The sequence below is a fragment of the Mugil cephalus genome, chromosome 13, assembly GCF_022458985.1.
Source record: "Mugil cephalus isolate CIBA_MC_2020 chromosome 13, CIBA_Mcephalus_1.1, whole genome shotgun sequence".
NCBI lineage: Eukaryota > Metazoa > Chordata > Actinopteri > Mugiliformes > Mugilidae > Mugil > Mugil cephalus.
In genome coordinates, this window is record NC_061782.1 from 26,243,969 (window position 1) to 26,258,423 (window position 14,455).

A 14,455-nucleotide genomic window follows, 5' to 3' on the forward strand; every position below is an offset into this window, starting at 1 on the left:
ACTCGTCATGCAGAGGTATTTAATGTTTGAACAATCAACCTTAAAGGCACTACTAGGAAATAAAAGCTGACATTCTGAACTCCTGTCTCATACTCATCTTTTGATCTTAAACCCAAATGTCTTCAGTGAACAACAAAAACAAGGAAATTTGCCTCAACTATTGCCAGCGTTACATAAAGAGAACTTAATTTTTCTTCTTACCTTTCTCTACTTGAATCCTGAACGCTGTCTTGTTTCTTCTGCCATAGTCCTTTCTAAAACAATATATCACTTGATCAGTACATGTTCGGTGACCTATATACAGATAAATACGCCAAACTTTGGGAGATATTTCTATGAAGGCCTGAGTTTGCATGCCAGGGCACTCCATGAACACACTAAACCCACGACCATCCCACTCTTATTGTTCCTTTGTTGTACATACACTGTAGATATATATATATATATAATATATATATAATATATATATATATATATATATATATATATATATATATATATATAATATATATTTATTATTTATTTTTTTTCTGTATATCTGATTGTGTATATGTTTACGTCTGTGAAGTTTCTCAGTCATCCAGGTCATGGTAATCATGGTAAAACTCATCCAAGTAGCTTCTTCAGTTCTGATAAACTAGTGGGAAATTGAGGTTTAAATAGGAATAAACTCTGTGGGTAACAACCCGAAACTTGCTTGACCAGAAACTGGGGTCACTAATTACCATAATGGCTGGTACTTACCTGTCCTTGAATGGGGGGAACTGTGTATCTAGGCAAACTTATCCTATGAATAGAGCTCTAACGAGGCTTTTGTCCATGGGAGCCTGGAGGCACGCTTTGAGCCTCCAGGCTAGTTTATCAGAACTGAAGAAGCTACTCGGATGAGTGGCAAAAAGTCTTCAAGAAATTCTACAAGTCCAGCTGACCTTATTCAACGCTTTTTTGGATTGTATATGTTTACGATTTTATTTTTTTTTATCTTATTTTTTTCCATGCAACAAAACACCAAGGTAAATTCCTTGTATATACAAACATCGCAATAAAGCCTATTCTGATTTATTTTTTGATAAACATGTTTCAAACATGCTGATTCATCTTCACACTGAATATGGGGACAATAAAGTAGCTAGCAGTTCAAAATGTGTGGCACTGAGCATCATGCAAAATTAGAAACTTAATGTTTGAGATCTTGAAATCGAATAAACAATGTATATTAATGACTACAACAGGTAATGTAGGAGAAACTTCAGCAGAGTCATCAACTTTACTTGAACGAGAATAAAAATCACTTGCCTGTATTGTTTTTGCAGATCGAGAGCCACGGCTGAAATGTCCACATATTCACTGCTGCTTGAACCCAGATACTGGGAGAAAGAACAGAATTCACAATACAGCATAATCAACATGTTTGGACATTGATATGTCCATCATGATGTTATTGATATGAATGACCTATGAGTTAAACTGATATAACATATCAGATATAACATATCAGTCAAGGGTTGGGCACCGTTCCTAACGCCCAGTTTCGGAACCGTTACGAAGATGTTTGAATTTCAATTCTTTTTTTCGGTTCCTTAATGCTCGCACTAGCTTGTTTCTAGGGTTTGTATTAATCCACCCGGGGTGCTCCGCTAGTAAGAAGAACATCACTCCTCTGAACATGGACTGCAAAGAACAAAGCCCGAAAGTCTGGCTTCAATTTAATTTGAAAAAGGAGGGATTGGCACAGTGCAACCCCTGTGAAAAACTTATATACTGCCAAAGGAGGATGCACAACAAACATGACAAAACACCTTCGCCTGCATGGTATAATAATCAACTGGTCCATTCTTCAGGTCACCAACAAACTGCAACTTTATCTGCAATGTACGCGATGATGTAGGGGGGAGGAAAAAACAGCTCTCACAGCTGGAGGTTCGACCCTGGACTTTTGCCGATGTGAATACGCACCAAAGGCGAGTTGACCTAGGTTGAAAACGCCAGATCGACCCGCTGTGAGAGCGCTTCCATTAACAAATTTGATTAGTTTGAAAAAAATGAACAAAAATCTCTGCCTTTACGGGAGTAGACCAAAACTTGTTTTTGAGCTGAAGCTTCTGCAATGATATAGTCTGTCAGACCTTTGAGTCAGAATGTAACAGGAAGGTACGTCAGTGCCAGAGCGAAAAAGCGATAAAAATCCGATAAAAAACAGGGTCGATTGCTGAGTCATTGACCCGATGGAGCGAAAAACGTGGGTCGTCGCGGGTTCGACCCGGGTTTTTCGCTTGATGTGAAACGGGCTATATACACCCACCTGGGCTGCAGCTCTTTGTTTTTTTAGACTGCTGCCAACTTGTAGTGTTATTTCAGCATGTTTCAGGTTTACAGTTACAGTTAGGGACCCTCCCGTGTAATTGAATACCCTAGTTACAGTACAGCAACCAAATTAAACTGTAGTCTATCAAGTTAACTGGCAATGTGAATAAATAACAATGGCCTGTGTAAAGGATTTTTCAAATGAAGAAATTCCCTTGTGAAATATTTGTGACCTGTTGACCTACACCTCAAAGAATTGGAATCGAGAATCATTTAGAACAGGAATCGAAATTGAGAACCGGAAAAACGATGCCCAACCCTACATGTGACCTCAGAAGAATGCAGGGAAACTTGTACCTGCTCCACTCTATGTCTGAGCCGACTGTCCAGGGAGCCACCGCTTCGATTATTCATCCTTGTGCTTTCTGAGCCTGCAGCAGGACAGTAACAAACAAAAAGTTTTGTTCTATGTAACCAAATGCAACTGCACAAAATGGTGCAGAGGAAAAAAACAACACCTCTGCTCTTATCACATAATTCTATATAGCATGAGAAAAGAGAACATAAGTTCATTAATGCCATTTTGAGATCAATAAAATAGGCAATAAAATGCAACCAGTCATAACCACAGACTTGGTGGCCATTCAGCATTCACCTTTAACTAATACCCAGCATATGTAATCCAATTGCAAGTGGCTAGATCAAGCAGATGCATCGAAGATGCACTTGAGTGACTAGATCTTAAATCATATTTAAAAGGGACCTAGGTCTGACACAATGTGCTTGTCAGAACTGATGCTTAAAGAATGGAAAACATACAAATTTTGTTCAAAAAGTTTGTCTTTTTATTTTTATGTCTTTTTGTGACAGAATATTAATTTAAATGATATATAAATAAATCTAACACACACAATCTAACAAATAAATTGACCAATATAAAATAAAATTCACAACTAATGGTCATAATTATAATAAAAAAAAATAGCAGTGTATCAATTACCCTCCTCTCTGCCAATGCTGTGCATCGTCAGATGTTACCTCCCTTGCACAATATCACATTCGAGCACTTGTTGCAGGTTGCCAAATCTGCATTTCTTGAGGTGATTTTCACCAATGATTACTCCAAGAAATTAGATTTCTGCTACTTTTTCACTATCCACCCCATCAATTTGAATCTTTATTTGTGTATCTTTTTCCTACCATTCCCAAATAACATTATTTTTGTTTTGATCAGACTTAATGATAGTCTACTATCTATATTAAACCGTGATTTAAATGTACTAATTTCTGAGTAAACCAATAAAAGTAACTCATTCAAATCATGACCCAAACCGAATATAGTTGTGTCATCTGCAAACAAAACAGGTTTTAAAACATCTGAAGCATTGCATGTCATTAATGTAGAGAGTTTTGGGCCCAACAATGACCCCTAGGGGACATCACTGACAATGTCCAAACATGGTGAACCGCTATCCATATGGTTTTTCTATTATACAAATAGCTAACCCAGTCCACAACTACCCCTCTGATCCCATATACTTCAAGTTTTTTAATTAATTTATCGGTGGTAACAGTGGAATCAATGCATTCTTTACTCCAAACAAAAAAGAAAAAAAAAGGAAAAAAAAAGCCAAGACCAAAAATGATCTTACTCTGGCAATTGTGGCTTAATTAAAAAGAATTTGCTAAAGTGCGGTGAACTTACACACATCCGAAATATGAGCAATGGCCCTGGATGTGTGGCAAGGAGCTTTATCTTGTTGAAACATCCGCAGCACTCATGCATCCCCAAACCATGATACTGCCTCTACCATTTTTGACAGTATATGCTAAAGATAATGCTTCACCTGGCCTTCTGTGTACCCTCACATTAGCAGGAGCAAGCTAAAGCTCTCATCAATCGGGGGCTTCTTGACAGCCAACAGCAAAATGTGCCTTTTAATAAAAAGCACAGCTTTCATTAGTTGATCACTGGTAACAAAATGACCCAATACTCAAAAATTCGTATGTATTTTTATGGAAACACTTAAATTTTAAGTTTTTAATGACTGTTTAGTATTTTGACTGTGGCTGTACTAAAAGAAATTACACTTGAAGACCTAAGAGTGATTCTTAATGCAGTATTTCACAAATGTGTGGGGTGTCCAAAAATGATTTTCCATGACTGTACAAACAATGGTAATATGCCAACAGGAAGGGGGACTGTAATGACCCACTGAAAAGACATATATCACCATCTAGTGTGGAGGAGGAGGACATGTAAACTTGGACAAGGGTTTCTATACCAAAGGAAAAAGTAAAGTGGTTTATAATACATAAATAAATACATCACATGACCAAAGAAACCACACACTGGCACGGAGGTTCAAGCAACTGATTCATGAGAATATTAATAGATCTCTAATTTCTAAAAACAGATAAGATGAATGAAAATTAAATTAAGGCGTTTTGTTTTTTGAAATAAGAGAAAATAAAAATAAAATGTTAAGAATGTGAATGATCAAATTAAGTACTTGCTTCAGAAATATAAAATAAGGCAAAACTTTTGCAAAAAAAATTTTTACAGCTAACATATTTCAACTCATCATAACAATTGGCCAATTGTTCTCTGACATGTGTCACTCTTGGCTTGGCCTCTTGCCCTGACTGGCTAAGTCAGTGCGTTTACATGCAGAGCTTAATCGAGCTACTGTGTGCTCAAAATTCGACTTTCTCACTACAGTCCTTGTCTCAGTTCACATGCATCGCAAGACAATCGAATAACTGTTCTCCTCTTCCAAACTAAGTGTCAATACGTGTCTTTTCAGCGGGTTAATACCATGTTAATACGGTCCGATTTCCAGGTGACCTATTACGTGATATAATAAACAGGAGTCGTCCATGCGGTAGACCGATATTTCAAACAACAACCAGACGGATAATAGTACATTTTTTAATCTTATACGTAATGTTCGCGCTACTTCTGATAAAGGTAAGATCCGCGCTATCCCTCAGACGGCTCCGTTTCGCTTCTTCTTCTTCTACGCCCGGCTTTCTTGGACGTTTTTGTTCCGGGGTCACACACCAGCGCATCGGTGGTGGAGCATGCGTACACGCATTATCCGATGAAAACTCACGATTCCAATCAGAGTAACGTGTTTACATACACTTAAGTTCTCCTGTTATAGTCCGATTAAGGCAATAATTCGTTGTTTTTTTTTCACGTGCATGTAAACGCACTGAGTGTTATCACGTGGGTTAACTTGCTTGCAACTGATAGCGACTTTCCTCATCTGACTGCAGAAAGCTGCGCAGGTTGAAACAGAAGCGCCTTCTTTTAAATCGTAACCTTCTGTTTTGGCTGTTTGTCCGGTCCATATGGGACCCCTTCCAGGTAAAGAGTAGACCCGGTCCTGCATTCCGCCTGTCAATGACATGATCTAAACCAGCTGGTCAATGCAACATCGACTTAGACAAATATTTCAAAATAATTAATAAGTCCAGAAGTAGGCTAATGCGTACATAATTGTAGCTGCCTTCAAATTATGTCGTGTTTGTCTTGTTTTCAGTAACGTCCGGATTTAAGATTCGTGTCCAAGGCCCCTCATGTAGGTACCCTCGAGTTTAAGGTATCAGCTTACGGTTCGGTATTACAGACCATGGCACTAAAAACAAACACACATCCTTAACTCTATGTGACGTAGCTCCATATGCTACATGGTGACCTACCTCGACAAAGCCGTAAAAATGACCAGAAACTGTAAACAGACTATCCGGTGCAGGCATGCGGACTGTACCCGGTGTAGGTACCAGATCTGTTCGCCCCGAATATCCGGCGCTTCCTGATGATGTCACTGTACATATCTATGATGTTCGGCTCCATTCGGCTTCCATGTTCATATCATTGACTGTATATATATCTATGTTCGGCTTCTAGATGACGGCAACTATATGTTCGGCATGTATGTTCTGCCTGTTTGTTCGGGTCCATTCGGCTGCTAGATCGGTTCGTGGTTAGACAGCACGAGTTTAATTTATTTTTCACAATATGTCTGGAAGAGATAAAGCTCGATAAAGTTTTAATTTATAATTTTTAATTTTGCACAAAACCTAAAAAATACGATGACAACAAGTTTTATCCTGAAAAATCAAATCATATCAAATCAACTTTATCTATATTGCACCTTTCATACAAACAAATTGCAACCCAAGGTGCCTCACATATAGAACAAACAAAGCCCGCAGAACCCTCCCCCTTCCCACACACACACACACCCTCAAATGCGCACAGACGCACACAAACGCACAAACACATGCACACACCCAAAGGAGTGTGCACTAGGAGTCGTTCACAGCCCCCAACCGTTGACAGAGTGTTACAATAGTCAATACGACTGGAAATAAAAGCACGCATCAGTGTCTCTGTGGTTGTTCGAGAGAGAAACAGGACTCTGGCAACGTTCTTCAAGGGGGTGAAATGCAGTTTTCACTGCGTTTTTAATGTGAGGGATAAAACCAAGCTCAGAGTCAACAATAACGCCCAAGTTTTTTATGCAGAAACATAGACATTGTCTGTAATTTTGGTAAAAGTTTTTCTCTTTGAGCCTCAGGACTGATGCACTCAAATCCAGTAGGACCAGGACAGAGAGTTTCCCCTTGTCCATGTTCATCTGAATATCATTTAAAACCTTGATCAAATTGAAAAGTTTCGTACAAACTGGGAGTTTTCATAAAATCATTCAACTGGTTAAAAACCACTTTCTCTAAACTTTTACTTAAAAATGGCAGATTGGATACTGAGCTGTAATTGTTCAGCATTGCGGTGTCTAAATTATTCCTCTTCAGAAGAGACCACACCAAGGCTATCTTAAATGCTCTTGGGAAAACTCCTGTCTGAAGTGAATAATTTAAAATATTCAAAACATCCTCAGCTAAAAAAATTACAAACGGATTTAAAAAAAAAAAAAAAAAAAAAATGCTGCAGGAATTGGATCTAAAAGGCAGGTTGCTGGTTTTAACTGAGAGATAACTTTTTTTCTCTCTATCTTCTCTGTTTCTACCTGGCTGGCCTTCGGCAGATGGGTCCCCTCCATATGAGCTAGGTTCTGCTCAAGGTTTCTTCCTGTTAAAACAGAGTTTTTCCTGCCACCATCGCCCTCAGGCTTGCTCTGGAGGTTGCAGGCTGGTTTTTGTGAAGTGTCTTGAGACAATTTGTATTCTTATTGGCGCTATATAAATAAAACTGAATTGAATTGAATAAAAACATAGATTCAGCTATAATAAAACGAGATTGAGATTGACTAAAAGCTGGCCTAATAGATTTTATTTTACTGCTGAAGTGAGCTGCAAACTCCTCACATTTGGAGACTGTTGACATCCTGGAAGACATGATAAAAAAACAGGTTGATTAGTCTGTCGATGACAGAAAAAAGTGTTCTGGGGTTATAATGGTTTTCACTGATGATGTTTGAAAAGTGTTCCTGTCTTGCGTCCTTTTTTTGCCTTATTTTATTTATTTTTTGCTCAGATTTTAAAATGTGGAGGTTTATTTGTAATCTGTTCTTTCTCCATTTCCACTCTCCATTTGACACTTTATTTTTAATTGTTTTATTTTCTTCATTTATCCATGGAGGTGTTGGTTTGCAGGTGAGTTTTTGTTTTGTTTTGTTTTGTTTTGTTTTGTTTTGTTTTGAATGGAGCTACTTTGTTGAGTGCTGTTTTTAATTTCTTATTAAAACTGTCTACAATAAAATCACAAGACGGTGGTAAAATGTCTGCAGAAATGTCACTTAAAATATCAATAAAATTAGCAGTCACCTAGTAGTAAGATGGCAACTCCTCACAGTTCCCTCTGGAATATCATCATCATGTTTAAAACTATCAACACTAAAAAAGACACAAAAATGATCAGAAATAGCTAAATCTAAAATAGGAGATGTATGCTGACAGGCTGGAGATGATAACGAGGTCCACTGTATTACCTTTGATATGGGGGGGTTGAGTAATATGTTGAGTAAAATTCATACAGTTAAGAACATTTAAACAATCAGCTGCAAGGGAGTCTGATTCATTGTCAACATGCAAATTAAAAACACCTAAAATAATAATCTGATAGAATTTGATGTGGATAATGGAAAGAATTTCTGAGAAATCTGAGATAAAAGAAGGGCAATGTTTGGGAGGCCTGTAAACACACATGCAGAAAATAGGTGGACTGTTGAAAACAATGCAGTGGTGCTCAAAAGAGGGATATTTATCACAGCCAATGGTCTTGCTCTTATATAGCACTTTTCTACCTACTCAAAGGTACTCAAAGCGCTTTTACAGTTAGAGACACATCCACCTGTTCGCTCACACAAGCACACACACATTCACACACCAGTGCCAGTTGCACTGGGAGTAACTGGGGGTTCAGTGTATTGCTCAAGGACACTTCAGCATATAGCACACTCAGAAGATTGGACCGCTAACCCTTCAGTTCGTGGACGACGGTCTTGCCTTAAGCTGCAGTCCTATCGGCCCGAAACAGAGAGCGCCCCATTAGCTCCACCCCTGCATCAGGAATGTTGTTATCCAGACAGGTCTCGTTAATATGGCCACACAGCTGTTCCGACTTCCATGAGACGATCTTCAGACGAATCTCATCCAGTTTGTTAGTGAGTGACCTGGCGTTGGTGAGGAGGAGACTGGGCAGAGCCAGCCGGTGTGGGTTAGCATGCAGCCTGGCCTGCACCCTGCTCCGCTTGCCCCGCTTTTGTTTATGTTGTCTCCTCCGTCTCCTAGTCCACAGTGGGGGGATCATGAGAGCCTCTGTCCACTGCAGTTTGGGTGGAATAAAGTCCAGCTTTGGGAGTGCATAGTGTCCATGGTTCTTCCCCAATTCCCACAGTTCAGCCCTACTGTACTGGATTAAGGCTTCAAGTAAGAATGTGGGTAAAAATACAAACAAAAATAAACACTAAAAACCTTGAGCCTCAAGCCACTGCATGCACGCACACTGCAATCTTGACATTCATCTGAAAGAAGGGGCACCCAGATTGGGCTATACATTGGGCTATACATCTGGCTGCCTTTAGTAGCCAGCAATTACTCTAACTGAGTGGAGTCATTTTTACATTCAGAGGAGCTCTCCCGGTATTTTGACAGTGAGGACAAGCAAGTCTCAGCAATGCAGGATAACGGTGGAGTGGCCCCACATTCACTCTCCTGATCAACACTAGTTGAAGCTAATGGCCAAGGACCAAACACCTGCTTCAACATCGGAGATCATGCGCGTCCCTGGCCCAGACAATGTCTGCCTTCAAAATTACTAAAAATAATAGCCATACAATACAATGCCTACTTTGTCTGCCAAAAACTTTACAGACATCGAGCTTCAAAAACAGAGCACAAAATCTGAGACAGTATGTAATGGTGAGAAAGACAACAACTGTTAGTGAAGCTAATGTCAGCTAAAAACAAATGACTGTATATATGTTGAAAGCTCTGTTGTAACTAGTAAACTGCGGAAACACAATTATGTTGGTGCATTTTTTTTTTTCTTTGTAACACTGCCATAAACGTCATCCTCACCAGGAACAATTTCTACACTATTTTTACCTGCTTTAAGATACAATTTTATTATTGCTCTTAGCGGAGTTCGTTCGCGGATGGCCGCCACTGACTAGCCGAAGTGGCTACATGTATAACTACCTTACTGCCCCACCACCTGCCCCCAGATATCTTGCATAGGAAAGCTAACAAGAAAATTGCTGACCTCAAAGAAGACATCCACAGACTCTCAGTGAGAAAGTCTCGCTGTTATCCAGCTTCATGGAAGTCACGGTTAAGCAGTCTTCAAAGCTAGCCGAGCACAATACAAGTCTCCAGGACCCAGTGCAGTGGGACCCTACTACTGGCCCCCAGAACACCCCGGTCCGCAGGAGTCCTGGACCAAGGTGGTAGTCCGTGGATGCAGGAAGAACATGGGCAGTGATCCCCCTCCTCGGTTTCTGGACACCTCCAACCGCTTTGAGGCACTGGTGGCGGTGTTATGTCAAATAGGAGACCTTTGTCAAAGAAAGCCCTGGCAGTTGTTCAATCAGCCTGGTAGAGTCTTCTCTTTGGTGTCTCAAAGAAATCGCCAGGAGTCTGCATTCAGAGCTTCAGAGTGGTCTTTATTGCCACCTGCCGAGGCTTCGTGGCTTTGGAGGCCTAGTGCTCATTCTTCTGCAACATCGGGATTTTTCCAACTACCTTTTATTTTTTTTAAAGTTCATCCTAACTTACATTACACCAATAGCTTCAGAATTCCCCCAGGTTCCCAATTTTGTAAAGTCATTCTTGCCCATCTTATACCCTTATTTTCTAATCCACTAAATTAGAAAATAAAAAATTATTAAAAAAAAAAAACAAAGTTTATTACAAACACACTGCGAATTTTACCAAGTGCAATAAGTGCAGCTATCTTCTACATATTGTGTGCCCTTACACACGTGCCCTTTGTGAGGTGTACAGTAGGCTTTAAAATTATACTACAGTGGCTGACCCCAGCATGTTTGACGGACGACCCCACGTCAGGACACACCCCTAGCTGGTCCCGGAACACAGCACCCGTCAACCCTGCTGATTTTCCACCTCCGGTCCCTGACAGCGCCGGGATGGACATCTCCACTGCACTCGTCTCTCGTCCTCTGGATCGGCCATCAGGAGCTAGCAGTCGGAGGTCCTCAAACAAGTCTTCATCGAACTGATTGACCACCTGCTGGATACGGGGAAGCAGCTGATTATCTCCGGCCTGCTTCCCCAACCTCGTTACGGTGACGTCACCACCAGGAAAATTTTCCTGTGTTTTTAAACAGGCCCAGCCTTTTTAAGCAGGATGGCTTCTACCCAAACCAGGAGGGTTCAAGGTTCTATTCACATAGACCTGACCATCCACTCCATCTTTAAGCCCATCTTAAAGAGTTATAACCAGCAGCAGTTTTTGAGAAACTGTTAACAATGCTACCAACTAATTAGATTAAATCCAGAGACTATCCTTACTTAAATTCTCCTTTGAAAATTGTTCTTGCAGATGTGTTGGACCTGTAAGTGCTTATTTAAGAGGACATTTGTTAAAACACTATCGCCTAAAACATGGAAGTTTCACTCGGCAACGACCAATACCATGTCTTCATATGGATAGCTTGTGCACTTTCAAATCTTTCAATGCACAAGTGTATTTATCTGCATTTATCTGGCATTCTCAGTCAGGCACTGGGCAAGTAAACCTACAGTTGCATACACAAAAACTCAGAAAAAAAGAGTTCTATATCCATACGAAGAGTGCAATTTTCCCAAAAATTTTAAGCCGTTATAGCTGGAAAGGGTGATCCGACGTCATATTAAACCCTATGGATTAAGAATTCGATGTCACTTAAGTTCATATGTGTTTAAAGGCAGGTGAAGAAAATACTTTTGACAGTATGATGTATATATTTTACTGATGACACGTGAAAAAATAAAGAAAAACACCATCTGTCACTTTTTAATCGAATGAATTTGATGGATCAAAGTGGGCGTGACCGATCAAGTGGGCGTGACTGAGGAAGTGGGCGTGACTGAGGAAGTGTGCGTCACCAACTTTCAAGGTGGGCGTGACTGAGGAAGTAGGCGTCAGCAACTTTCAAGGTGGGCGTAACCAACGTTGATTGGATGTTGTGGCATTTCACTTTCCTTGGGGGTAGGAAGTCGAGGTCTGTGTGAGAATCTTTTTTAAGATGAGTCAGCGGGGTCACGACCCCCGAGGTAGGAAGTCGGGGGGTATGTGAAAGTATTTTTATTACCTGAAACAGCGGTGCCACGACCCCCGAGGTAGGAAGTCGGGGATTATGCGAGAATCTTTTTATTAGGTGAAAAAGCGGTGTCACGACCCCCGAGGTAGGAAGTCGGGGATTATGTGCAAGTATTTTGATCAGGTAAAAACAGCGGTGTCAAGACCCCCGAGGTAGAAAGTTGGGTGGTATGTGAAAGTATTTTTATTACCTGAAACAGCGGTTTCAAGACCCCCCGAGGTAGAAAGTCGGGGGGTATGTGAAAGTATTTTTGTTAGGTGAAACAGCGGTGTCGCGTATAATACCGCTGGTCAGTCGATGTCATACGCGCATTTCATCACGGCCTGCCGCTGAAGACATCACATCAGTCCTGCCTGAGAGTCTCCAAAGAAGCTAATTATCTTTTTTCTGGGGAGGGTAAGTAATCTCTGTACCTTTATTAGCGGGTGATTCCTTTTACTACACCTAACATAGTTTTTCCGAACCTGTTTTTCAGAATAAAGATATCTTTTCGTGAAAGCATCAAAAATGGATTCTTGTATGTAACATTTTAAGACTTACATGATTTTATACATGTTTCATTGTTACGGTATAAGGATAACACAGGGCCTTTCTTCCAGACACTGAGAAAGCGGCCTTCTTTTGCCGTGCATATGATGAGGACAGCCAGGGCATCTTATGTAAGGCAGTTATTTCATTCAAATGAGGCTATACATTTTACAGAAATTTACAAGAATTACTCTTGTATTTTTTTTGTAGGCACCCCTGAAGTAGTCCCATCCACCGCATCTGTATCAGTTCAGAATGGTTAGTTACTTTCCTTTAACAAAAAAACAAAAAAAAAAAAAACAAAAACAAAACTGCATGTGTGAATATATTTATATGTGTGTGTGTGTGTGTTTCACTAAAGTATTATAATAATAAATTGTTTTCTGGTTATAGTATATCCTTCTCAGACCGTAATCTGGCCAGGGAGCGGACTGTTTGAAGGTAGAAGCACTAACACTCTTCCGCTATCCTTTGACTGTGTATCCCAGAATGTATGTGATAGATTCTATTGACTTGTATTATACTTTAGCAGGTGACGAAGCAATACTAGACAGCGTTTTGGATTACGAGAACGAGAGTGGACTTCTATCTCTATCTGAAATTCATGCAACAGACAGGCCCGAGACACCTCCGACTAACGGTAAGAAGAAGAAGTATAAATTTTAAATAAATAAGTAAAATAAATCTAAACCCGTCTCTCTCCATTTTGTAGAGTGCAGACCAGAACCCGCTCACAAGGTGGACAAGGCTACTTGTACCAGCGAAGACGGTGTCTACCCGCTACTCGTCATACCCGACACGCCAGAAAAGCAAGTCAGACAACCGGCTAACAGTAAGAATTATTATTTATTTATTTTTTTAAGAAACTAAATGATTATAAGTAAGCCATGTCACTCATTGTGATATTTTAACATGATTCTGATAGCTAAAGAAGCTGACACTGACGGAGGACCATCTGGATCCGAAATTAGCATACCAGAAGCACCAGAGAAAGCCGTGACTGACGGTAAAAAATAAAATACAAATTTTATACAAACTTAAAATAAATAATAGCTAATCAGCTAAATAAAATAAATACTTCTTTATCTATTCTGTAGACTCCAGGCCATACCCCAGACTGAAGCATTCCACTAGAAGAAGCGGCAGGAGGAATACGAGGAGATCAGCTTCAGGACGTCGGGGTCTATCGAGAGGGAAGGTTGTGAAAACTTTTTGGAAAATACTGACTTCTGTTTGTGAATTGACCTCAGCGTTGACTAGTAGAGTCTGTGTGTTGTAATGATGAATGATCGAGGGAAAATTCGGTCTCGCAGTCAGCTCTGTTATCTTTACAGTCTTCGGTCTCGCAGTCAGCTCTGTTATCTTTACAGTCTATGGTTGAAGTGTTAAGCGATATCCCTCACCCGCAAACTTTACCTCCACTGGTTGAAATACAACAACAATTAGAGATTTCAAACGAGCCTCAGGCTCGCCACGAACCTTCGGATTTACAGAATTTGGAAAGTATCGATGTAGCCCTTCAGCGTTTAAGAGAAGCTCCGTCCAGTCCTCCATCCCCCGAGCTTTTACCTCCGCCGCTTGAATTACAGCCTTTAGAGATTTCAAACGAGCCTCAGGCTCGCAACGAACCTTCTGATTTTCAAAATTTGGAAAGTATCGATGTAGCCCTTCAACGTTTAAGAGAAGCTTTGTCCAGTCCTCCACTCCCGGAGCTCTTACCTCCTCCCTCCCAACCCCGCGTCGTTTGTCCGTCTAATGTACCATTACCTCGGCCGACGCAGGTTCCCTCTGTTCGTCCAACCGAAGATTCCGTGCCTGGTCCGTCTAAC

General features: G+C 40.4%; 1 protein-coding gene and 1 long non-coding RNA gene across 4 annotated transcripts in view; one reads left to right on the plus strand and one right to left on the minus strand.

Moving 5' to 3' along the window:
- nvl (nuclear VCP like) overlaps positions 1–6,120 on the minus strand; it is a 62,388-nt gene extending 56,268 nt beyond the window's left edge. For 2 of the 3 annotated variants that reach the window (XM_047603262.1, XM_047603259.1), the window contains exons 1-4: positions 6,013–6,120; positions 2,662–2,735; positions 1,297–1,367; positions 202–254 (exon numbers count right to left, since the gene is read on the minus strand). In XM_047603262.1, coding sequence (XP_047459218.1) covers positions 202–254; positions 1,297–1,367; positions 2,662–2,718 — 181 coding nt within the window. In that variant the 5' untranslated portion in view covers positions 2,719–2,735; positions 6,013–6,120. Of the gene's footprint in view, positions 1–201; positions 255–1,296; positions 1,368–2,661; positions 2,736–6,012 lie in introns of those variants that run through there. The other variant, XM_047603261.1, reaches the window with a different exon arrangement.
- A 6,577-nt stretch (positions 6,121–12,697) lies between these two features.
- LOC125019186 lies at positions 12,698–13,632 on the plus strand. Its single transcript, XR_007114041.1, has 6 exons — positions 12,698–12,757; positions 12,837–12,884; positions 13,020–13,067; positions 13,156–13,266; positions 13,339–13,458; positions 13,552–13,632. It is a non-coding gene; the product is annotated as an uncharacterized LOC125019186 (long non-coding RNA).
- Positions 13,633–14,455: the final 823 nt, after the last annotated feature.